Source organism: Tetrao urogallus, assembly GCF_951394365.1.
Source record: "Tetrao urogallus genome assembly, chromosome: 1".
In the NCBI taxonomy this organism is placed as follows: Eukaryota; Metazoa; Chordata; class Aves; order Galliformes; family Phasianidae; genus Tetrao; species Tetrao urogallus.
In genome coordinates this window covers 16,156,722-16,183,214 of record NC_136813.1, presented here as the reverse complement: position 1 = coordinate 16,183,214, position 26,493 = coordinate 16,156,722, and the positions used below count along the sequence as shown (strand labels likewise).

At 38.6% G+C, this 26,493-nt stretch overlaps 1 protein-coding gene across 1 annotated transcript in view; it reads right to left on the bottom strand.

The window, feature by feature from the left end:
• Nucleotides 1–26,493, bottom strand: part of DDX10 (DEAD-box helicase 10) — a gene marked incomplete at both ends in the record, with an annotated part of 164,747 nt that overhangs the window by 7,835 nt on the left and 130,419 nt on the right. The window contains one exon of the mRNA XM_079547406.1: nt 4,970–5,103. Coding sequence (XP_079403532.1) covers nt 4,970–5,103 — 134 coding nt within the window. The remainder of the gene's footprint in view (nt 1–4,969; nt 5,104–26,493) is intronic.

Genomic DNA, 26,493 nt, shown 5'->3' with positions numbered 1-26,493 from the left:
TACAGCAGACAGTTTCTCCAGAAAAAGGCTGTGGGAAACCATATCAAAAGCCTTGCTAATGTTCAAGTAAACAATACCCACTGTCTTTCCTCCTCTAAGCATGTCAACTTATCACAAAAAGCAATCAGGTTAGTCAGGCAGAACCATCATTTCATTAACCTATGCTGACTGGGCCTGATCACCTGGCTGTCTTGTAGGTGCTGCATGACGGCACTGACGGTGCACTGCTCCATAACCTTCCCTGGCACTGAGCTCAGACTGACAGGCCTGAAACCTGTGTTGGCTTTCTTGAGGTGTGTTACCCCAAGAAACAGCTGGGACTAGCTAGGGAGAGCTTAAACCTCAAAACTGGGGAGGAAACAATAAAAATAAAAAAATCATCCCAACTAGATTACAACTCCCAGAGCACTGAACGGACAGGGCAGATTTACACAAGCATTTTACTCAGTATTTTAATCAAGGAAGCAAAAGCAAATTGCTTTGTCATCATTAAATGAATGCCAAAAATCTTTAAGTCAAGAGGGTTTGCATGGCAAAAATGAGCTGACAGTGCATGGGAAAATAACAGAATTTATGATTTAGTGGATGATTTGCAAGAATGCTTTTCAAAGAAGTGAATATTGCTAAGATTTTAATGACTATTGGCTACACTAAAAAAGAAAATCACAATATGAAACTTGTTTTATTGGATGTTCCTTGGCTCCTCTTAGTTAAAACTTTAAATATGATTTTTACATAGGTTAATCTGAAAGTAATGCCTCCTATTTATTTCCATGGAAACAGAAACAGATACAAAGAGAACAATAACACTATCTGATAGAGCGAATTCTCTGCTAAAAAACTACGTTGCTTGGAAAAATCTGCACCAGCAGAAGAGATCCACTGTTTTACAGCTGCTATGATTGCTGCCAGGAAAACGTTGCCTAACATGGTCCATCTTTCAACAGCCCAAACTGATAGAAATCAGGAGATGTCAAATCCAGGCTATAGGATGGGTGTGGTACGACAGTCCAGCCAAGATTGGCAGAGTGCTCCATGGTCTTCAATTTTACTACCATGTTGCAAGAGAAAGGTTGTCTTCTTCTCTGACCTGACTCTGGAAGTTTAAGCCTTCAGCTTAATCAGTACCATAATGCAGCAGTGAGAGCTGATCCAGGTTCGAGGAAATCCAGCAGGATCACTCTTTCCTACCCCAAAAGACAGTGCACATCACTTTACTCACTTAGGGTTGAGTTTTGAACTTTTTCTTCAATGGGGAATTCACATGTCACAACTCCACGCACTGCCATTTTGACACCAGCTCGTAGTGGTGACACCACATCTATTCACCAGTAATGATGCAATCCAGGAAACTGTCACCCTCAGCCATGTATTGGTTCAATAGGTCCTGACAAAACAACATAGCGTTCCTTCTGTTCCTGTATGAGCATTCATGGGACCCACTTGGCACAAACTTTGCAATATTCCAATACTGCCAGTATTGGTTCCAATGCAGTGAAACCAATTTTCAACCCTGTAAACAGTTCCCTGGTCATAATAATCTACTGATTTGTGGCTGAGAAGATTGAGATGCTCTTCATTTTGTGGTGTGACAGCTCTGCATGGCCATCTAGAACGTGGCTTGTCTTTCACATCACTACGTCACTGTCACCACAGCTGAAAAGTGCCACCCACCACCTCACCGTGTTAACATCCATTGTTTGGTCTCCACAAACATTCAGCAAGCATTAATTAATGCCAGAGGGTGCCATTTTTTCAGAAATGCAGTTCTACACCTTTGCTTCATATACTCTTTCACATCAGATGCCATTTTGTCAGACTGTCCCTCTGCTGCCATCTGTCTTGTGGCAACAAAATGTAATGGAATATTGGCAGAAAGGTTCAATCTCTACTGCCATTCCACCACTATCCGCCTATGATGTCATGGGCAACATAATAAAGTGGGAGGCATTGCTTTTGGAACAGCCCTTGTAGTTAAAGTAGCTTCCACACACAATCAGGTTTCAAAGACCAAATGAAGTCCAACCTTCAAGATAAATGACTTTCTGCCATGCTCAAGGCTAAATTCATAACTTAAAAAGTAAATTCCATTGGTAAAACCCTCCCAGATTTTAAGTTACCTTTTAAATACATTGACACAATGTAGGTAACATCATAGCATGGAAAATGTTCTATCATTACACTTCATTCCAAAGTAACCTCCAAATGTACCTAAAGTACATGTAGTAAAGTAAACCTGGCAAGACATAATATATGGTAGAAAAATAATCCATCTCAGCTCACGTTGGATCATACACAGAGAATATTTTTTGTTCTCAAAATTGCTCTTTCCATCCAAGGAGATTAGTCTTGAATGTAATTTTGAGATAAACAAAACACTGTAGGCATCCAGATGTTCCAAGAAAATGCTCCCTCAAACGTAATTCAGCTCAGGACAAAAACAGTAAAATGACTATACTGCACCTACAAGGTGTTAAGTTACATGTATGTAAACTTGACATACTGAAAAATGTAACAAAAAAAACCCAAATCAAACCAAAACAACAACAAAAAACCCACAAACACACACACACAAAAATCAGTTACCAAGGAAATGCTGCCTAGTGGACAGAGCACTTGGCCCTCAGGGTACCTGAGTTTTATTCCCAGGTCTGTGTCATCAGCTTGGCCTTAAGTTACTTTGTGACACAACACTCCTGTCTGCAAAAGCCATACCCATCTCCTTTGCACAGTGTTCTGAGATATGCTGAAGAAAATATGTTAGAAGGTTTAACTCCTTTTTTCCTTGTTTAACGTGCGCTGTCTTTTCCATTCTACTTTATAGGAAGGGGAAATGACCAAGACCTTCCTTCTGTGAGCTGACATTCTGATTCCAGAGGGCCACGTCAACGGTTGATTCCAAAAAATATGTACTGATTAGAACTGCCAACAATCTGCCCAACTCTATCAGTGTTTATCTTAAAACATAGCAAATCTTTTGTCTAGCTGACATCCTTGAGGAAGGGATTAATATAAAAAGTGATACATGAATACTTTATAAAAGAAAGATCTCCCCTAGTAAACTGTTACTTAATGATACTGAAAATACACTAGGCAACCCCCACCTAATTTTAGTCTGACTGCCCTCATAACTTTTTCAGAATATTTATTAAACAGTTCCATTACAAAACATGGTTTTGTTGAGTCAGCGTTTCCTAGCTAAGGCAATCAGATGAAACAACACTAAATCTTGTTCATGAAATGCAGCAATGAAATACCTTTCTCCCACACTAGGTGTGCAACAACTTGTGAGTAACTGGAAGTGCCTGAGGTAAGGAAGTGTATAATAGGTCATGTTTTGACATCAGGTTTCCTACGCTTGGTTGCTGATAAAGCCTTCCCATCAGAGCACTAGTACAGTGCTTAATGGATTCCAGGAATCTGCCCTTCAGAAGCAACATACTAACTAATAAACAAGTACTGCTTGATGGCCAACCTCTTACCAAAGATATCTTTCAGACCTTTCCAATAAACTTCTATTCTTCTTCCAAGAAACAAACATCAGTGACCACCTCTTACCTCACAATACCCTGTCCCCTGTTTTTTTTTTTTTTAATCTGGAGCAAAGCGTTACTACTGAAGTCAGCTCAGAATTTGCCCTCAAAGGCAAAACAACAGAGTGGGCACTGCTACAAGTCCCATTAGAATCCTGAAATACTTCTCCTGGCTCCTTTATTAATCTTCCACATAAACCAAAATTCCTAAATATGCTGTTGTTCTACTGCTTCTCTTACAGCTCACATCAGCACAGAGATGGTCCAAACCCCACAAAATGGGGTTCCACAGCATCTTCTAGCTCAAATGACTGTCTTACATCCAGGTATTACTCATCAGAGTCTCGTATATTAATAAGACAGTATTAGCCATATTTCTGAAATTATCTGGGGGAAGCTGAGAATACAATTTCATTACATTAACCTGATCCTGCTCCAAGCAATATAAAAATACCACTAGAGAATGCATTCATCAAGTATAGACAGATACATTTAAACTCTCATAACACATGAAAAGCAATCTGCAAATCCTCTTATACAAACCTCCTCAATAAATGCTGAATCTTAAACCTCATTACAGAAGAACGTTTTAACAAATTATGCTTCTTCCTCTCAGCAAAAGCTAATGGGCAGAGACAAGATGTCAGAAATACAGTAGGAACTGGAAGAATCTTGTTAAGCACTGGTTTCTTGTTTTCTGCCCATTTTTAGAAAGCTATTTTAATGTTTTACACCCAGCTTTTTCACTCATTCTACAAGGAGTACAGATAGTGAATCAAGTGAGAGAAGTGAACACACAGAGGGAACTACAATTCAGTTACAGTTACTTTCTTTCACTCCTTGCACAAAAAAAAGCAGGAAAATTATTGATGTACCCATTCCTGTCCAACACACTGGTGAGAGATCTACAGGGGATATGGTCACCAGCTGCTTACTTAGGGTTATCCAGTCTGTAAATCCATGTCCCAGCACCCTGTCCTACACAGCATCCCCACAGTGTTCACTCATACTAGGGCCAACAACAATATGTAGCTGCTTAGATATCTGATTCAGATGTGGAAAGTAAGATTTCTAAACCCAGACAGCTAGAACAGGGCAAAATAAAGATCTACACTTAACAGCACTAAGTGTCAGTAACATGCTTCCGCATCTGTAACACACAAGCTTTTTGTGAGAAACACACAAATGGACTTGTTGCTGTGAAGCAAATGACAAAAACCACACAGGACTTCACTCAGTATCTTTCTCATACAGCTTCACAAAATGAAATAATAGCTTTAATATAGATTTCTCTTCAGTACCCACCTCACAAACAAACTCTCAAATATTAAGTAGTGGAAGCAACAGGATAACTGTAATGAGTTCCTAATATGTAAATACATCAGTTTCTAAAAAACATGAATACTTCAAAATCAATGAGGAAAATATGTACATACCTATAGCTGTCTTCACTTTCTGTATCTTGTTCTTCATCAGAATCTTTGTATTTATCAGGATCTGGGAGACTACTTGGATCAAACTCATCTTCACTTCCACTGTGTGCAAGAACAGCCACTGTTTCACCTTCAGCCTGCCAGGTGACAAATGAAGAGTTACAAGACAAGCAAACACATCCACAACCCCATTAACAGAGACACTATAACAAAATCCATTCACCACCCCTGAAGGACATCACTAGTATACCCAGGAAAATGAAATCTTTTCTGTAGTCATCAGTGCTCTTCCTTCAAGACTATTAAAGGCTGAAGAATATTATTCATAACAAAGCTCAAGGATTTACACTCAATTTCTACTTTCATATTAAATCTACCAAATCTAAAAGATTTTGGCAGCATCTTATTAACAGTCTTCTCAAAGTGTTTAAGACAAAACTCCACTGTCCCACACAAACACTGGCAAAGAGATGTGAGCTTGAGTACACATTAATCACTTCTGCAAGGTGTACTTCATAAAATACAGTGATTTAAAACTTAGGCAGTCTTCCATGCCAGTTAAAACGCAAGTGCTAAAATTTGAGTGGAATTAACTGTCCTATGGGAGTTTCTGCCATTCACTGCAAATGATGTGCAGTCTTGAGGCTCCTTCCCATCTCCGCTCCCTGGGGCTCAGCTCCCCTCAGTCTTGCAGCCCTTCTTTGGAAGGCAAGTTTCCCCACAGGTGTGGGAATGCCTCACTAATTCCTTCATGAAAAGGGCACTCCATAAAGGTTTTGGATGATAAAATAAATCTGACTGCACTGCAGGTGCAGGCTCTGCTGCATGCAGTCCTGACCTAACAGCACCACTGTTGTAAATGTTACTACTGTGAACGGGCACTAACAAAGCAGACAGTTTGGAGGGCTGTGCAACTGCATATGCACACAAAAACACAGACAAAAAGTTTACAGGCAATTTTAAGTGACACAGATCTGAGATTCACACATTCTTACAGTGAAAAGCAAAAAAAAAAAAAAAAACCAACTCCACAAAAACAAACAAAAACCCCAATGAAACTATAATTAAATACATCACTATCTTCTGTTTACATTTCTAACCAATATCTTCACAGATGAATTTTCAAAGCAGCACTCACTTAAATGATACTTTATTCTATGAATAATTTCACATAATTAAATATTTAAAGTTAATTACAGTTGTGATTTTTCACTACTTCCATCTATCTCCAGGCCAAAGTTTTAAAGTACACTGTTCTCAAGTGCATATATCTCACCACAATAAACACAAACAAAACCCACATCAAATTCCCTTTCTTTTATATTGGCACATATGGTAAGTGAAAGGAAATGAGCTGGTGAGGAGTAAGATCAGTCACCGCTGCAAGGCCCTGTTCAGCAACATTTCTACAATGCACTGAAAGCAACGAGAAAGGGCAAAAAGCCAGATTTGCTATTAAAAGGAAAAAGAAAAAAAACATACAAAACATGCACTTTGTTCTTGACTGTTATAAAATACAAGTAAAGGTAATTGCACAGCTGGGCGTATGAAATCACTAAGGGTATCATCAGATTCAGTAGCACTATGAACTACTGGCAGTAACACAGGCACTGACTGAAAAGCATGCTGGTTGGCAGGAACCTCAGGCACAACAGTTCACAACAGAATTAAAAAATACAACACATTTTTTGCTTTGCAACAATATCCTCCAGTTCAGCTCTTCACTTGAGCCACTGCATCTGTTCTTTCAATACAAGTAGTATATACAAAATACATATTAAAAAAAGCAGAAGAGAAACATTATTCAAAGCTGTGATATGGAATAAAAAATTTTTAACATGTATGTGTGACACTGCAACAGAAAGCCAACATTTATTGGCAGTCATCTTTTAAGATGTGGAGCTCTTGGAGCAGGTCCAGAGGAAGGCCACTAAGATGATCAGAGGGCTGGAGCACCTCTCCTATGAGGAAAGGTTGAGGGAACTGGGCTTGTTTAGCTTGGAGAAGGGAAGGCTCCGGGGAGACCTCATTGTGGCCTTCCAGAACTTGAAGGGAGCTTATAAACAGGAGGGGGAAGGGCTGTTTACGAGGGTGGACAGTGATAGGACAAGGGGGAATGGTCTTAAACTGAGACAGGGGAGGTTCAGGTTAGATACTAGGTGGAAGCTTTTCACTCAGAGGGTGGTGATGCAGTGGAACAGGTTGTCCAAGAAGGCTGTGGATGCCCCGTCCCTGGAGGCATTCAAGGCCAGGCTGGATGTGGCTCTGGGCAGCCTGGTCTGGTGGTTGGTGACCCTGCACATAGCAGGGGGTTGAAATTCGATGATCATTGAGGTCCTTTTCAACCCAGGCCACTCTATGACTCTATGATTCTAAGACTGCTCTTAAGATGCACCTTCTCAACTATGTCAGCAAAATGTTGGCACTGCATAAGTTCTTAAGTTCTGTCTGGAGCAATGAAGACAGGCTGAGAGAGCTGGGGCTTTTCAGCCTGAAGAAGAGAAGGATATGGGGGACTTTATAGTAGCCTTCCAGTACCTGAAGGGGGCCTGCAGGAAAGCTGGGGAGGGACTTTTTATAAGGGCATGTAGTGACAGTACAAGAGAAATGGTTTGAAACTGGAAGAGGGTAGATTTAGACTACATATTAAGAAGAAATTGTTTACTGTGATGGTGGTGAGACATTGGAACAGGTTGCCCAGGGAGACTGTGGATGCCCCATCCCTGGAAGCATTCAAGGCCAGGCTGGATGGGGCTGTGAGTGAGGTGTCCCTGCCTATAGCAGGTTGGAACTAGATGATCTTGAACCCAAACCATTCTATCATGAAAGTATTCTATGATACATGTACATGTGAAACAAACACTCACAGAGCAAACCTTCACTTTCATTATGCTTTCATATCCACTTTTCCAGCAAAAATGTTGCAGAGATGTATTCAAAGTACTGCTTACTATTACGAAAGAAGTAATTGGCAAAGATGCCTCTAATTCATCATAAATCATAAGGTCATATTTCTTATGAGCACTGCCTGTTACATATTCATTAAAATATTTGTATGTCCCTGAAACTGTTAAGAACTTTAGCATGAACATTTATCATCCAGAGCTGAACAACTCATTATTTTTCACTCTTTATTCAAATTTTTATCAACCAGTCAGGAAGAAGAAATTCTGTGATTTCATATTACTCACCACAACAACAGTAGGAAAAAACGTCAAATCACAGCATGAGGCAACACCTGTAAAATTCTCTAGATAAAACTAACAAATAGGATGCAATTTAGAGAATTGCAATTGGATCCCTCCTAGAGCAAGCCCTATCAAAGACAACACGAACTGAAGAACAGATTTGTACTGTCTGTAATTTATGTCTAAGTTTAGGTGACAATTTGCTTTGCAGAATGATTTATAACGAAGTTCTACTGTGGACAGAAAGCCATTCAATCATCGAATCAGGCTAGTCAGGAAAGCAGGATTCAGTGGCCCTCACCTTGCTATTTTCATTCTGCCACAGGATAACTAGCTATCTTTTACCATACCAGACAGGCTGGCCCCTTCTATTAGCAGTTTAGTATCAGTATGCACAAACTTCGTGTGAAAACTTCCAGTTTTAATATGGTACAGAGATGGAAACATCTCTGTATTCACACAATATTCCTATGAAATACTTCTTGTTGCAAGACATCACTACAGAAAAATTCAGCAAAGTTCCTATGCAGGAAAATGGAAGGTTTGGATACCTCACCGACATCCACACACCGTACCAGATCAGTGATGACTCACTTAAGGCATTTTGGAAAGATACATAAGGTGAAGCAAACAGGGTAGGCTCCTCTAGAGCTGCTGCCCTGCTTCAAGACATGGTACCTCCTACACAACACCCAGCTGTTTTTATTACAAGATGTAATGGCAACTGAGTTTCTTTACAGAGAAAGCTGAATACATGAAGATCAGGCAGATCTGTTAGGCGGGTTGAGAGAAGCCTAAAATGAAGAAATTAATGCAACTTTTTAAGGAAACAGACACTCAAGGGATTACATTTTTCTGAACAATACAGTGATGTCTTCTTTCTGCCACCCATTAGGTATTCAAGAAAGAACTATCTACTGCTGTGGGATAAAAATGGAAAGCCAAAAAACATGCTATGAAAACCTGTGGATACACAGATGCTGCTGCTTTATTCAGGGTTTAAATTACACAATACATTTATTGAGGCATTTAGTTTATAATTAATGTAATAGGTATTTATTTTTCTTTATTTGATTAAATTATCTGGAGTTGCAGTTTTTATGTTCAACCCTTTGAGCAATTTATTAGTCTCTGGTAACCAATTTGAGTGAGGCAGAGAATTGCTTCAGCAGTGTCAATTCTGTCCGTAGCACTTTATAGATATAGCACAGTGGTGGAATATTTCTAATCAACTAAAAAGAAGAGTTTTAAGGTTCATTCAGAAGTCGGTCAGACTTGATTTCTGTCTTTCAACAGACAGGAAGGAGTTATACAACACTTATTATTCCTACTAAAACATTCAGTTCTTTTAGAGGTATGTCACCTTTGGCTTTTGTTAATAATGTGGTCTCTCTCAGTAAGCAGTAATTTTAATGCAGTTCTAAGTTTTAAATACTGTTAGCAGGTACTCTGTAAGGTACTCCACTTCTAAACATACAGTATCTTCCACCTGACAGCATTTCAAAGTATATTAACTGTCTTCCTTTTGACAATTATGTTTCAGATAAAAATGGGAGTTTCTTCTGCACCATTAGTTGAAATAAAGCACATTCACAGAGGTGTTTAGTAAGGCCTCCTTTAAGCCATCTCTTCCTCTGCATTCACCTGATTGCCTTGGGGACTTTTTTGCATAGCCTGAACCCCTAACCCAGAACACTGTGTCCCATGGGACGTGTGTTTGCTCTGGCATTGCATCATCTACATTGCCCAAAGGAATACAACTATTCTGGTAGTTCACAAATAGAAATATAGTCTTTGATGTAGCTGGGGTGTTTGATCCACAGTCGCTTTGAAGACCATGACCAAAACCATAGATGATACTGGAAACTAACTGGGAGCCAGTGGAGCAAATGAAGTGCAGATCTGGCATAGAAAGAGTTGCTTAAACCATTCTTAAATGGGGTGACCACTAATCACCTCCAATAGCCTTCAAACCTGAAATGAATGACAACAGCTCTAACTGGAGGTGACAAACACTCAGAGCACCATCTCCACCATCCCCACTTAAACAAGAATCTGGTGTAAGATCATTTTTTCTTACGAGTTAAGAGGGAAAACTGTGACCAAGTCAAGTGAACTTTCTTCCTGTTATCTTTCACTCTGCCACCTATGTCAACGTAGAACACCGATTCTAACGGGTAATCTGTCCTCTCCAAAACTGGTTTAGCAAATCCTTCTAGCCTAGTTTGTTCTTGTGGGTAACCAGGAAGCAGTATACAGAAGGGTAGAATGAGCAGAGAACAGGTCACTGTTGCTTTCTGGTCACACCAACCCGGTGTGAAGCACGCAGGCTGATTCAAGGCACATGACAGAAAGGAGAAGTTACAAACCAAATGAGTGGCCAAATTCCATGCCCAGAAAGGCTGGTAACCAAAAACTGGAGAAATTGAGGCTGCAGGTTAGTCAGGAAGACATAGGCAGAAACACTACAGTGATGGAACTTGCATTCCCACAATCCAGAAGGAGCATCCCTCCCTCTTCTGAAAGGAGTATCAGTCATGTGGTTTGGTAGAAACAACAGACAACTCTTTAGCTTCATCTGCAAAACATTCCCCCTGCCCAATTACCTGCAGTCACAACACGGTTCAATTTCGTCTAGTCGTTATTTCTTTTAAACAATCTGACATCTTAATAAAAAAAAGAAAAATAGCATAGCTTAACCACAGGCACAGCTGAGAACTGATGTAAACACAAAAATCACAGAAATATCCACACATCCACTTCTGACTTTTTGATACTGGAAGAGCTTCTGCAGTGATCGTAAACTTGGTCTCTATAAAGTACCAGTATTCCATATCAGTTAATAGCTACATAACAAAGGCAGATAGAGAAAGATGATCTGTTAAATTTACAACTACAGACTCATCAATGTCAGAATGAGATGCTGAGAATTTCTGAATCTACCCAAAGATTGTTTTTTATTTCAATGGATTTGCTCTTATCTTTATTAGAATTATAATGGTTCTGTCTCAAAACTGAATGTTATGCTTTTAAGTTATTACTTGCTCCTACGAGGCCCATGTAGAATCCTTACAGTAAATACAACACTGTTCAAGCTGTTATCAGCCACAGCTACAAACACGATTTAACAAAAGGGCAAACTACCACAGTTCACGTGTGAAAGCTCAGGATAAACAGCAATGCAGTAAGTTAAATACAATTCATGCTAAGACATGAAACTTCAACTTGGAAGATGTTTAGTTACTATGTTGGTAGCAATGGAACTAAAATACAGTGTGGAACATATAAAATTTTGACAAACAATAGGGTTAACTTACTGCTTACATTGCTGATTCTAGAGATTGATGCTACCTGTACTCCACAGAAGCTCAAGCTAATAGTTCCAGACTAATGAAATACAGCCAGGAGCACACAGTTGTTTTAGATGCCATAAAGGATCAAAACTACAATCTTTAGTACCATAAACAAAATCTCTGGCATCTGAATTAACGCTGTAGTAGATTAATCTCTGCACAGGTTCCAGTGTCTGCCACACCAGCAGCTGGACAGAGATGCCACCATGCACACTAAGTCCTTGTCTCAAACAAAGCTGGTGTAAAACATTTGATAACACAAAGGCCTCAAAACAGGAACAGTCCAAACTATTTCTATTTCAGAATCTTTCTAATGCTAAGTGGTAAGGTATCATTTTGGTTGCAAGTGAGTAAGTAACACAGGAATAAAAAGGGAGAGAGAGGGGCAGTTATTTGTTGTGCCTTATAGAAAAAAAAGTTAGGCTGGGAAAATTCAACATGCCAATATACATGTCCAAAAGTCTGAGGTCCTTTCACAAAAAACAGAAAATCACAGTGCAGAACGCAGTTTTTAAGCTTACACTCTCCTCGTATAACCCTTGCATCCTTACATTCCTCTCCCTACTTTCAAGTACACAGCAGTCACAGCTGTCAGCTCTAACACAGGAAAGTACTTCTCCGAAGTAGTCTCTGTGTTCAGACACTACAACACAGCAGCCTTCTCCAGGGAACCTCAACATACACCCACAGAGACGGTTCCTACACAGAAGAATTTTCCTTGCATCACTATCTGGCTTTTTTGAACAAGCCAGAAGAAATTACATCCTCTTGTTATGCAGCAGAAGTATCTCAGAGCCACAACCACATCACAAAGACTGAAAGCAAAGACCTGTCTGGGTTTGGCAGCTGCCATATCTTTCTTATATAGACAGGTTCCTAGCAGCAGTGGTACAAAAGAATCAGAATGGAAACCTTGTACACTACGTAATTCTGTAAACTGGTTTGTTTCGCTCTTTTCCTTGAAACAATGGATTTGTATTCAGTGAATGAGAAACTGAAGAACATTTGCAGCACGCGATGGGTAATGTTTTATATGACAAGACTTTCATGTCTTCAATGTCCTGGTTAAGTCATGTTCTGCAAACACCTGTACAAAATACGTACATGAAACTGTGTGTTTAGAGGGAGAAAAATCTGAATTAAATTCATTTCTTGCCATGAAATTTATTCTAACAACTACTTTTACAGACAGAACTGAGCAAAAGAATCACAGACGCATTGCTGTTTACAGCACTGACTCAATTGCTTGCTGTGAGAACAAGAAATTATCTGCCTTCAGGACCTATTCAACATCAGCAGCAGTTTCACATTTGTTCAAATATGCAAAGAAGTACCCAATAAGTGACACTGCCAGCACTGGTGCTGCAGATTCATATATTATTAATCTTGTTGTTGTTGAACCCATGTTCCCATGGATTGCAACCTTACCTTGCAAAATACAATGGAGAAGACAACTTGCTGGCAGAGCACAAGGGTTGAGTGGAAGACAAGGGAGAACAGACAACTACAGTTTGATGACAAACAAGGAAGCAAGCTGGCTGGGGAACATTATGGCACTAGGCACACAACAGCAGGACACCTGCCCATCCCTATTCTATTCCCTATCCACAGGCATTGCTGCAAAGGGGACCTTGAAAAAGCCTTTGAGGTCTCACAGACACCCACAGACAGCTTAGTTAAGTGAGAGGAAAAAACAAGAACAATAAAAATCAAGGTGATGCTGGAAAACCAAGCAAGCAGGCAAGAAGTGGTGAGAACTCTTCATACCATTCGATAGTTGATGGCCATGACAGGTGCTGAAAGTTAAGGGCTGCAGGGATACATGAAGAGAGGTAATTTTGCTGCACATTCTGAGTAGATACTAATGAAGTAAAAAAGGCATTCAAAAGCAAAGTGGAGATGATACTACAGCAGCTGAGACAGAAAATGATAATAACCATTGATAACAATATGTAGACAAATAGGAAACTTTTGTCTTTGAAAAGTCAAGTCAGAAGTACGAGAAAGATCTGTACAAGGCAAGATATATAATATATCATTCTGTATCTACACAAGGCAATGTCTTTCAACTAACTGAAAGAAATAAATAATTTTTCAGGTCTAAAACAAATCCAAGCAGCTTCAAAGCAAAAAAAGTAAAAATAATAATAATAAGAGAAGTTAAGAATAATTTCTGAGAGTTACTGTCACCTGAGATAACTTCTGAGAGTTACTGTCAATTGAGATAACATAACAGCATGTGTGCAATAAAGCTGGAGAAAGGTAGAAGAGAGAGAAGCTACAAAATGATTCTCTGCCCGAAAAGAGAGAGTGAATGACTTGTAATTTGAGGAAAATGAAGGGACATGGTTTAGCAGTGGACTTGTATTGTTAGGTGGATGGTTAGGCTTAATCTTGAAGGCCTTTTCCAATCTAAATGATTCTGTGACAAAGGTATAAGCCTAAAGTGAAAGCTGCCAATACACTCAGTGATCATGAAAGAAGACACTAAGACTGAACTATTTTTCTTTAGGATTGCCTATCCCAAGAAACATAAATGAAACAGACTACCGTTTTCATCTGGACAGAAAAATAGAACTGAGAGACTCATTAGTACACACACGAATTCATATTCACGGACAAAGCATCAGGAGTTTGCAAGGGCTCAGGAAGCAGATAGATAGGTTACAGTAAGAAATACAAGTCAAGGAATATTAAGTGCAACTGTGCTGTGCCTTTATCCTTTAAAGTCCAAAGAGAGCATAATAAGTACTTCCAGTGACCGAATAACTTTTGGTTTTAGTAACTGAAATACAAGTGGCATAAAAAAAGAAGAGAGCAGAAGATCTGGCACCTGTCTATAGGCACAATTAGTGTATGAAGGACTTCTGCTCCCTGGAAGCCCCCACTAACACAGCAAATCAGACTCAAACATGCCACAGTCATGGAATTTGTCTTTTAGCCTAGGAATTTTTAAGTAGGACATTGCAATTTTCAGCTAAGGACATCTTATCCTTTGCAGTTGCTCATTTGTTGGCTTGTTCATTTCAACAACATCTGAAAAATCTTTATACTCCATAAATAATGTATTCTATCCATAACAAAAGGATACAGTACACGGTATGATTGATTACCTTGGCATTTAGCTCTTGTGAGAATAGCTTTTGTGAAACATGGCTCTATTGGTTCCCAGAAAATTACATTTTGGCAAAACTGTCTGAACTATCAAACTTAGGTATGGCTAGACATAATGTTATTAATACTGCACAGGCAGGCACAAACTATAACTTCTTAAACTGCACCAAAACAACACGATCTGTTGTCAGAGTGGGTGGATCAATTTATATCAGTAATTTAAATCACTAACTACAATCCTAATTAAAATTGGGAAAGATTTAATTCACACAGTAGCATATACAAATAACGAATTTTCCTTTTGTTTTTCTTTTCAGTGTTTTGTGACAATGTCTTTTACATTGGATTTAACATGAAATTTTGCACTATTTTTTGCTATTTGAAGTCTCTGTTTCTCTTTTTTCATCTTCCAAAAGATAACAAGATACCAAATACTCTGATGAAAAGAACTCCATCCTAGTTGAAATTAAGACAGCATAGAATCATGGAATGGCCTGGGTTGAAAAGGACCTCAATGATCATCGAGTTTCAACCCCCTGCTGTGTGCAGGGTCACCAACCACCAGACCAGGCTGCCCAGAGCCACATCCAGCCTGGCCTTGAATGCCTCCAGGGATGGGGCATCCACAGCCTCCTTGGGCAACCTGTTCCAGTGTGTCACCACCCTCTGTGTGAAAATCTTCCTCCTAATATCTAACCTAAACCTCCTGTCTCAGCTTAAGACCATTCCCCCTTGTCCTATCACTGTCCACCCTCGTAAACAGCCCTTCCCCCTCCTGTTTATAAGCTCCCTTCAAGTTCTGGAAGGCCACAATGAGGTCTCCCTGGAGCCTTCTCTTCCCCAAGCTAAACAAGCCCAGTTCCCTCAACCTTTCCTCACAGGAGAGGAGCTCCAGCCCTCTGATCATCTTAGTGGCCAACCTCTGGACCTGATCCAAGAGCTCCTTCCTGCATTGGGGGCAGGGGACCCCCAGGCCTGGAGACAGTCCTTCTCCATAGCAACATTAACAAATGATAAAAGAGCCACCACCATTTGCTAAATGATTCCCAGTAATAGCAATTACTGTTTCTTTCCATCCAAAACTGAAACAGATTTAAACTAAAATTTTAATTAAAATACATATAAAGCAATATTATAAAATATGTTACATAGCATGTGCATATTATTTAAAAGTTATTACTAATCAATACTTTAAGTCGAACCTTCTAAATACAGTTCTAAATACAACAAATATTTGGAACAAAAATTAAGTTTATCCACGCAAGTGCTGTATTTCAAAATGACTTTTAGCAATGTATACATTCTCTGATGCTAAAAGTAAAGTTCATGTCTTCTGAGCATCCTACCTTAGATGATTTTGATACAGTTAACAGCCTCAGATCTAATTTCTATTCTGAGACTGAAAGAGGTTAAAGAATAAACTCAAGAATAAACACAACTATGCAGTTCCTCAAATATTAGTATGTTTTTCAACCTTTAACTACACTTAGAGCTGAACATACCAAATACACCTAAATGAAGAAAAAGCTATTTCCCTGAGGCAGGGAAGTACACAACTTATTATGAAAACATGGTCAACTTTTTCACATTATTGAACTGTTCTCTAATTCACATCACTTCTTGAAACTTATCAGTAACTTCATTTCTTGAATTGTGTTAGATTACTTTCATAGATTTACATCAAATCATCTTCATTGTCTTAATTTAACCTATTTCTCTTTTAACTTCTCAAACAGTATGTACCCAATTTAATTTAATATATGTATTTAAACAACTATTTTTGTCTTTTTATTGAGCTTCTGGTTTTTAACCATTATGTTCTTAATTTTAAAATGCATCTGAAGTAGTGGTGGTTTGGTTTTTTTCCTCCTCTTTCTCCCAAGCACTTGCAAAATATATATAAAATGTCAAGAAAAGAGAAAACATAGATAAATGTTAGTCACACTGACTTAAATCACAGCACGCTTAAAAAGGTGTCGGAGAAAGTAATTTTAGCCTAACTCTACCGCTTACTGTGAACTCCAGTGTACACAGCTCACTTGCTCTACTCACTTCTTGGTGTTATATAATCTTGCATTGATGATATGCCATATGTAAGTAAATAATGGAAACAGAAACACAAACTGGAAACAAGACCTACTGGTTTGAGTGTTGACTTACTAGCAGTTCTCATTAATTTATTAGCCACACCAGAAACAGAAATGTCAGCTTTTTATTACCCAGATGGACTTCTATCAGGAAAAGAATTCAGTAAAGCTCCATGGCACACCTTCTGCATATGTCATGCAATGAAAACCACCATCTCGACTACAAATGAAAAATAATGTACTACAACGCATAAGCCTGACACAAGATTCATGAGTTCATACAAGTTTTATTCTGTGAAGTTTAGGCTTTAAGTCTTCAATCTCCAGAACCTTTGCTTTAATTCTGGTTTTCAGATATGCCATAGGATGGCCAAAGACAAGAATTAGCTGAACTGCTATAACAGTAACTTGAGACCACAGCAACTGAGGCTCCATTAATCTCAGTGCAGTGATAATTTCAAAATCCTCACAAAAATACAGTTAAGTGCTCTCTTACAGCAGTTTCCAAGCAAAATCCAATCAATGGACCTACTCCATAAATCTGTCTCTCTCAACTTGCTAGATAGAATATTTCTAATTCTCACACAGAAGCCCATCAAGTACGCACTGCAGCGCAGCTGTGTCAGCAGAAGACATGCAGGACTTGCAGCAGAGCAGGGCTGGTGGCCACTGCCTCCCTCCCCTTCCACAATGAATAAGCTGCAGTTACATCATTTCTACCTTCATTGTCAAAGCCTTCAGTAATGAGGATCCCACAATCTCACAAAAAACTTCTGCCCCTATTCAGGCAACCACACCACAGGAACATATTTTCTAGTGTCTATACCGAATTTTCCTGCCAGAAACTTGCTACTTTTTGCACCAACCTGAGAACAGACTGCTCATTTACTATTCAAGTTTTTGAAATATTTCCTCAATTTCGCTCCTCTACAATCATGCCAAGTAATATGCAGCTCATCAGCCTGGGTACAGCTTGCAAGAAAACTTTTTTTGGCCTGCTGAAAATTGAGACGCAGAGCCACTGCTTGTCCTGAAAAAAAAAAAAAAAGACTCAGCAAGACTACTTTCTGAATGGGTCTCCAGTTAAGAAGGATCCACGTGGTTTGATTCCCAACCAGCAGAAAAACATTTACAGGCTTATCAATCTGAAAAGAATTTTGAGAAAAATCAAATCATAGTTATGATTTTAACATTTAGTTGCTGTGCCATACATTCTGCAAGCAGACCCAGGATCCAGGTTACCCGCAAGTTCTGGAGATCATGGCTTTATCCCAAAACATACACAGTAATCCATATAATGCATCAAGACTGTTGGCGGGCACTTTAACAGACTCAAATTTGTAGCTATGTTCTACCACTGGCAGAAATAAGCCGCTTTCTCCAACACCTGCCATATGATGGACTTGCATAACTCCTTCCATTCTTGACCCAATACTTAAAAACATAAATAAAAATCAATCTATTTTTGGCTTAGAATTTTTTTTCATTTGTTATGTAAAACAAAGGTAAACTAAGAAACAAACAAAAAACAAATGGAACTTTTAAGCAGTGCTAAGCATGAATGCATATTATTGTTGCTCCTTCTGCGAAATGGTAGAGCCAAAGGGCTGGTCCACTTTACTTAAGTCATGTATCTCTGCACCAGGAATACTTAATCTTCAAGATATACTTTCTGGCTTTCTTCATGACCACTACTCTTTGCAAAAGACAGGTTTAGAATTTCAGCCTTATGGAGTCACTGAAATTATTTCTGCCTCAACAGAACCACCTGATCATAAAATCCAGTTGTGATTTGATTGTAGCTACAAACCTATCGCTTCCCGCACCTAACATAAACGTGTTATGCTTCCTTTCTAAGTTCTTGTACTTTCACAAAATTTTGAGGGTAAAATTTAATGACCTGTATCAACTAAATAAATCATTTCTTATATCACATTCTACTTGGCATACAATATTATCACAGAGAACATTTGCTAGAGGTACTGTTAAGTGAAATTCCTTGCTACATTATGCATGACTCCCCAAAGCACTGAGTACAAAATATCCATCATGAAATTCAGAATATATAATTAAAATTAGAAGCACATTCAGACCTATGATCACCATTCTGACATCTCCAGCTATGAGTTTTAATTAAACTCACTTTTTGTACTATGTCTATTTTTGTTTAGTAGGCACACTATCATGCTTTTTTATACATTATGCGTAACTAAAAAGACATTTTTAAAAAGTTATTTGTAAATGCCTTTTTTTAAAGTGTCATCCTAATTCAAGGCATTGTTCCATAAGCTCTCTTCACAACTGCAATAAAATGGTAACATCACTGACTATAATGCAGCACCTCTCTCAGGGCATCAACCACCACGCTGGCAAGCTATTTTAGCACCTGGAGTAATATTTCCCATGCAGACAAGTTGATAGTTGAGGTCTCTGGATGATACATAGCATGGTTTACTATTTTTGTCAGGAAGCAAATTATCAAAAAAATGAAAACAAAGAGATTCCCTAACTGCTTGGATGCATCAGAATACCCCTCAGATTCCCAAATTCCTGTCTTCTGGTACTGGGGACCTCCCATCACTAAGGAGGACAGCATTCACTCTCAGTATTTTCCCATATAACAACCACATTTAATAATTTCTATAGCTTTCTGCTATTTGATAAATACAAAGATCCATTCAGATGGAACTCCAAACATCTCCTTTTCGTCAGAAGCTGCATCTTCCAGAGCAAAGGTGGCAGAACTTCATGGAAAACAGCAGGGAGGGAGAAATCCTTTCACAGCACACTGATCCCACCCATGATCTCAGACCTTCCTTGCTGTGTTTTCTCCAACTCTGTGGTGTAGCTATTGAGTCCCTTACGTATACCAAAAATCCATTTAATCCAAACATAGTCAACTGTACCTCAGTCTGGTATCCAAAACATGGAGTGCTAACTGAACTTCACACACCATGTTAGTTCATACAGACACACACTGAAAATGTCTGTAATCTTCACTGGACAGGCAAATATGTTCACATAGGATCTCAGCCTTCTGGGCACAAAGGAGCATTCAAACTGTAAGAAAGTGAGGCAAGTTTATCAGCTGCAATACTTGAAATAAACTATTTCAAGTGAGTTTCAAGCAAGAAATGAGATTAGATACTGTACCCTTCTGCACTGCCCTCCCAATTTGCAGTACAGCACCCAGACCTGGGGGCCCCAGCAGAACGAGTTCATGGAGCTGGTGGAGGAGGTTCAGAAGAGGACCATGAAGATAAACACTTCTTATGAAGAAAGGTTGAGGGAGCTGGGCTTGTTCAGCCTGGAGAAGAGATGGCTCTCCACCTCACTGCAGTCTTCGAGTACTTAAAGGGAGCTTATAAGCAGGAGGGAGATTGATTTTTTACAGTCTGACAGTGACAATACAAGGGGGAATGGTTTTAAACTAAAAGAGGGTAAATTTAGGTTAGATGTCTGGAGAAAATTCTTTACTCAGAGGGTGGTGAGGCACTGGCACAGCTGCCCAGAGCTGTGGGTGCTCCATCCCTGGAGGTGGTCAAGGCCAGGTTGGATTGGGCAGCCTCATCATGGGGTGGCAATGAGTCCGTGGCAGGGGTTGGTACTGGGTGGGCTTTTAAGGTCCTTTCAACCCAAAGCATTCTATGATTACCTAAAAACAGTATCTCTTAAACAACAAAGGAAGCCCAGCAGTTTGAGATTCTAAATATCTACCAGGACCATAAACTAAGACCTGTGATGCAAGAGAAGAGTTTTTAACATTACACTTTTCTCAACAGCATTTCTTGAAGAATCATTTTCTTCAAAGGCTATTCCCTCTATATTTGTCAAACAGTTGTCATTAACAGAGCCTAGCATTACAGCACTCGGTTTTTGATCTGGATAAACACCTCTCCAACACAGTCCAAACTAAAATTCCTCCTCATCAGCCTATTTATACTTACAAATCCTAAAACTTTCTCTTTGACCCTGATCACATGCACAAACAGACCTACTGGCTAACCAATGTTAAACAGAAGCCGAAAGCAGCTCTTCTGGAAAAACACCTTTATTAAAAGACCAGAAAGCTATTTTCCTGCTGGAGAGAGAACTAGTTGGTATTCAGGCAAAGAAACCAACAAGTTCTGATTTATCTGAGCAACTTTACTCCATTTCCTGGAAATCAGACAGCTAGAATACATCATCTACTAATGTTTCAGTACTATTATCTTCAAACTGTGCTTTAACTTGTCTTTTCTTTATCTCCAAAGTAATCTCCACCACCAGAAAATTCTGATTTTTCATGTGTATTTTCTCTTTGTTTTTTTTTCAGACTGGCTGGAAAGCAGAGGCTGTGTACAGCCACATATTGGTGCAAAGAATTCCCAACACTTTCATGTGCTCAAAGAAGCATCTCACAAAGATCACAGAGTCAGAGACAAATAAAATATACAGCACTTATTAAAAGTTTCAGAGAAGTTTAGATTTTGCACAGAAAATAAGCTGTAAGACAAGTCTTTTCATAGTATTTCTTCACTATTCCATTCTTATGACAATGACAACCAAATGTCTCCATGCTGATGAAATGGTGTTTGGAAGTGAAGGGCACAAATAAGAGGATATAAAATGCTTTAAAGATGTGTGAGGATAACATGACAATTAACACTAAATAATTAGTATCGGAATAAAATCAAACACTGAAAACCTATTTTCCTTCTAGCTTTGTTTCTGCTTTGTTACTAATGTGCTAAATTCATTTTAATAGAGGCATTGCATTACATTAATTTCACTTGGCAAATCTGAAATTCTAGAATTTCATTCCAGAATTTTTTCTGGAGAGAATTCTGGACAATTGGTTTCTCAAATTTGACTGTTATTCCTCGTGACCTTTTGTTTTGATAGGGCTTCTGTAAAGCACAGAGCAGTCATCCTCTTTTTGTTGAAGAACACCGAATTATACTCCATTGCTTTTGAGAATGAGAAGTGAGCGACAGTAAACCTCTTGCATGCTAAATAAAGCCACAGACTGCAAGATGTACAGGAACTACTGCACCAAAATGTTCGTGCTGCTGCACCACCGACATCTCTGAATTGGAACAAACGTGGCTCATTAAACTGAAGCAGAATAAAGACAAAACTGAAATGGAGATTTTCCAAAGTGCACAACTTGCAGAGACGTTATTTACGAATTTTGTCTACTTTCCAGTATAGGTAGAATGGCAAGAAGCAATGTATTGCATAACCTTTAATAAGGCGGAAGAGGTTTCAAGTATTCGGTCCTCAACCTGTGATTTCTTCAAAAGGTGAAAGAATTAAACAAATGGTCTAAAGACACAATCATGCTTCAGATAGCCAAAATTGGCATTTTTGAGACGAGGAAAAAAATTTTAAAAAGAGAGTCATCATGGCACATTCATACGGAATACTGAAAGCAGTCAATTCTGGAACCCTTCCAAAATGGAGTATGTTGACTTTTTTTTTTTTTTTTTTTAAATCAAATTGTGAACTTAAGTGCATTTAAGATGTTATCCAGTGTTCAAATCCCTGTGCTTTATTGGCAATGTGATTTATTTACAAAACAAGTTGTGAAGAATTTAGTACTACATATGTAGGTTTTAGCAGATCAGACAGCTTTTCAGGGAAATAAAACACTATTGCTCAACTTCCTGATTCTTCTGACAAGGATATCTGAAAAACAAAAATATCTGAAATTGCAGTTGTATCTTTGGCACTTCTCACATATAAAGTGAGAATCAATAAAAGAAATCTCCACAGCCATCTTTCTATAAAAGAGACAGACTAAATGCTCATTATTTTTCTCAGTTGTACAAACAAATTCTTAAACAGCAATTGCTCGATGCGAATCACACAGGATGGAATTGCTAAGAAAAACAAGAAGCAAGGAGGCAAAGAGCCAGGGGAGGTTCACACTGTTCCAAAATCATGGCCCATAAGCAGTACACTGGTCCCCCACTTGTTCTGTACAATGATTGCAAACAGATCCCACAACTGGACCACACCACTGCTTCTCCCTCAACCTGAAGCTTTCCTGTTCCTATCCTCACTTGTGTGTGCTGGAAGCACTGCATGAGCAGCGATTACTCCAGTACTGAGAAATGGGCTGCCAGGGCTGCTCTGATGGCAAAAGTCATCACAAGCAAACAGATGCCTGATGTTCCCACCTCCTCTGCACACAGACTGGGTCAGTTTTCCAGAAGAATAAGTGACTAACAAAAAATGAGCAGCACATACACTGAGACCTTTCATGCTTTTGTAGTTTAACAAATGTCTCCCCAGCTCTCCAAAATTGTCATTAATGATTCCCTTGTTCATTTAACAAAAATAATTCATGCTGGTACACACTCTCTAGATTTCTTTATGGTTTTTCATTACCTGTTGAATTATTCTTTTCACTTCAGTTCATTTCTATTTTGTCCATTAATAACAGCAGCGATTTACTATGTCATATAGCAAGTATTTAGAGAACATTTACACAGCAACATCAATTAGATGCTTTCCTGCAGTCATGAACTTACATTATTTAATACAAATATACAAAGGAAAATACAATGGACTACACTGGAAGGACTGCAGGACTATGTCAATGAATTTATATGTAAGAAACAAAAATAAGTCTATCATCCACTGCAACTGAAATCAGGCATATTTATTTCTCCAGACGTACTTCCAACTAGAGGCAAACATCATGCTCAACAAACAAATAGTCTTTTCATCTTGAGCTTTACCTTAGTGAAAGTTGCCAGAACCACAGTAGGATGGGATCCCCTGTGATCCAGAGCAGAATAATTCACAATTGATTCATTCAGCTTTATTGTATAGATGAACTTTTTTCACACAGCTGCTGCCTGGCACTCCTATGGAGATGATCAGCAGCAGTTCTACGTCAGAAGATTAATTCAATATCTACCAACTCATTCTTAATTAAATGGACTGACATCTCTCCATTAGCAATTAACATTCACAACAAGAAACAGAAAGCAGCCAACCAGCTAGGATTGGCGTTGAGGAAGCGCATTTGGTTTAATCTGCCCTAAGTGAAAGCATAAAATGCAGCCATGGGTTGCAAAATAAGACAGTTGTGTCCAGTTTCTTGTAGATGAAGCTAATCCTGATTACATCCATGCAAATACTGTTAGCTCATTAGAGCAGGAGCTTCTGGCAGGGCCTCACAGATATTTTTAAGTGCTGAAGCTGGCACATTAACACTCAGATATTACACACAGCTGCTCAAATTTCCAACCAAAGCTTCTAAACCCTATTCAAGACCAAGCAATTGCATTTTAGCATGCAGATCACTGACCACACTCCAGCTCATGCAGCAGCCTCAAACTGAACACTTGCTCTTTGCCTATTCGTGTAAAATTGTTCTGCCTGTAAAATTTTAAAATCCATTGTAATTTATAGTGCCATGCATTTAATCCTAGCTTGGATGAAGCCCAAATGAACACTAAGCTCAACTGTACTTAGCAAATTACCTCAATCGATATATGCTTTTAAAATAAATTCTAATTATAAATGTTAATTAGCAGAATATGCAGCCATTCACAGTTACTTAACAAATACTAGTGGGTATCTTTAAGATCAAAGAAATTTCTCATTGATTTGTCACAAGCTGTTCAAATTAGCACCTTTTTTCCTAAACACATAGGCCAGTACTATAAAATAAAGGCACTACTTTCATGCACATAATATTTACACTGACTTGTTTAAAGAAAACAATTAGCTGTATTCCTAGAAGTCAGTGTACAATCTAACACATGATGTGCTTCTAGTAAGTGCACTTCATTTACAAAAGTCACAAGGTCACTTTCTTCATTCCAGTTTCCTTACTGGGAAGTGGGAGTAAAACAATACATTCAAATTACTGAACTCATCTGGAATTCTCAAGACAGGCTATGCTACCGTTAGCTGGGCTCTGAAAGCACGTTAAACCCGAGTCTTGCTTCTTTCAGCTGTCTAAATGTCTATGCTGCATCTAAGACTTCCATACTAAACACACTGTGATTTAAAAGCAAAAAAACAAACCAAACCAAAACAAAAAAAAAAAAACAAAAAACCCACCTGGTACTAAAAATGAAAGAAAGTATTTTAAAATCAGATGTCTCTACAAATGCATCAGAATGCAGCAGCAGAGGTAACTTCAGGCTGTAGAAATGACAGCAGAAACAAGATGAAGAGGACAGAGACAGTGGGAGAAAACAGCCTAAACCCAGATCAAGATGTGTGGCTGAATTGTACTACAATCTTCTTTCACAATTTTCCACATTTTAACAACTTGACTTACTAAGATACTGAAAATGCCACAGGAAAAACATCAGTCTCAGCTCTTCCCCAAAGCTCTAAAATTTTCAGTTTTGTTCTTCATGTTTCTTCCCTCTAATATTTAGCTTAAAGTAAGGTCATTATTCCATTCCCACCATTTTTAAGCTTTCTCAATAGTTTACTATTAATTATCCACTAATTACACTAATGATTCAGAAGTCCTTCTACTCTATCACATCGAAAAATAAACAAAGCCATTCAAGAGCTCAAGCTACCACAATTACCAAGGGGATTTTAAAAAATCCCAAACGCATATTTCTGCATTGATTTTGCTGGCAAAAGATTTTGCTTTTTTCTTAAGAAACCTGAATGTTCTGTCAGCCACGACGTTATCAGCAAAGTGCCTGCTCAGGAGTTGGGTCCCAGTCTCCCTTGCAGGGAGCCCACTGTGCCCCATCCAAGAGGTAGCAATATGAACCAGTGATGTAAGAGCAACTGAACAATGCTGAGACATTCAAAGAACTGTGCTACAAGCAGGTTTTTCAACAAACTTTCCATTTAAGAAGAAAAATTTAGAAGAAAAATTAAAAACCATTGCCAGCTTGCAACTCTTTCAGCGTAGTTATGATTAATGTAGCTGCCATTAGGACATCTGCAAGAAGTACTTTAATTTATTCAAAAATTATTCAGGACATTTGGATGGCTGGAGGCTATAGCAGCACCTCCAACCACATTTGCATCAAGCCACTTGCTTTACAATTACTTTTTCCCCTGTATTTCAACAAAGCACTGTTTTGCAGACCTGATTGTTTTGCTTTGTTTTCAATTGGAGCTGTATTCAAACAGGCAAAGTCACAATAAATGAGGGAAAAAAATCCCTTCTGAGCATTCAAGTTCTCAATATCAAGAAGAAATCACCTACCAACATGCAAAACTAACCCAGAAATGAGATTAATCAATTTTTTTCTCATTGTATATATAATAGCAAAAGTAACAGATTAAACATCTTCTCTGAGTATGGTGACATGTAATCGAGATTACTGAATACAAAAAATGTGACTGAAACAACTGGCTGCTTTCTATTCCAACTCTGATACCAGCCAAGCAGTGAGCATTACATCTAGAGCTACAACATTCGCAATATTTACAAGCAATACCATGTCAGAAATGCCACTATACTGATGGATGTTTGCAATGTATTTCAACTTAGACAATACTATGACACTTTATCTCTTGACATGTTTCAATTCCTTTTCATTTGCTATCCTCAGTATCATCTGATTCACTGAACCTCTTCCCACAGCAACTGCCCTTAGGTAAGTTCAGCTAGTGAGAATTCCCCTTAAGACAGTAACCACTTCTGGAGATCAAAAGTAGAGAAGAACACTCAACACAACTGTGTGCTCCTTTAGCATTTTTTAATTTCAAAATAACAACTTTGACTGCAATTAAACTGTTTGAACACAAAATCTAAGACAGCACCAAAACTACAAGTAAAGCAGGAATAGGAGAGGGCTGTC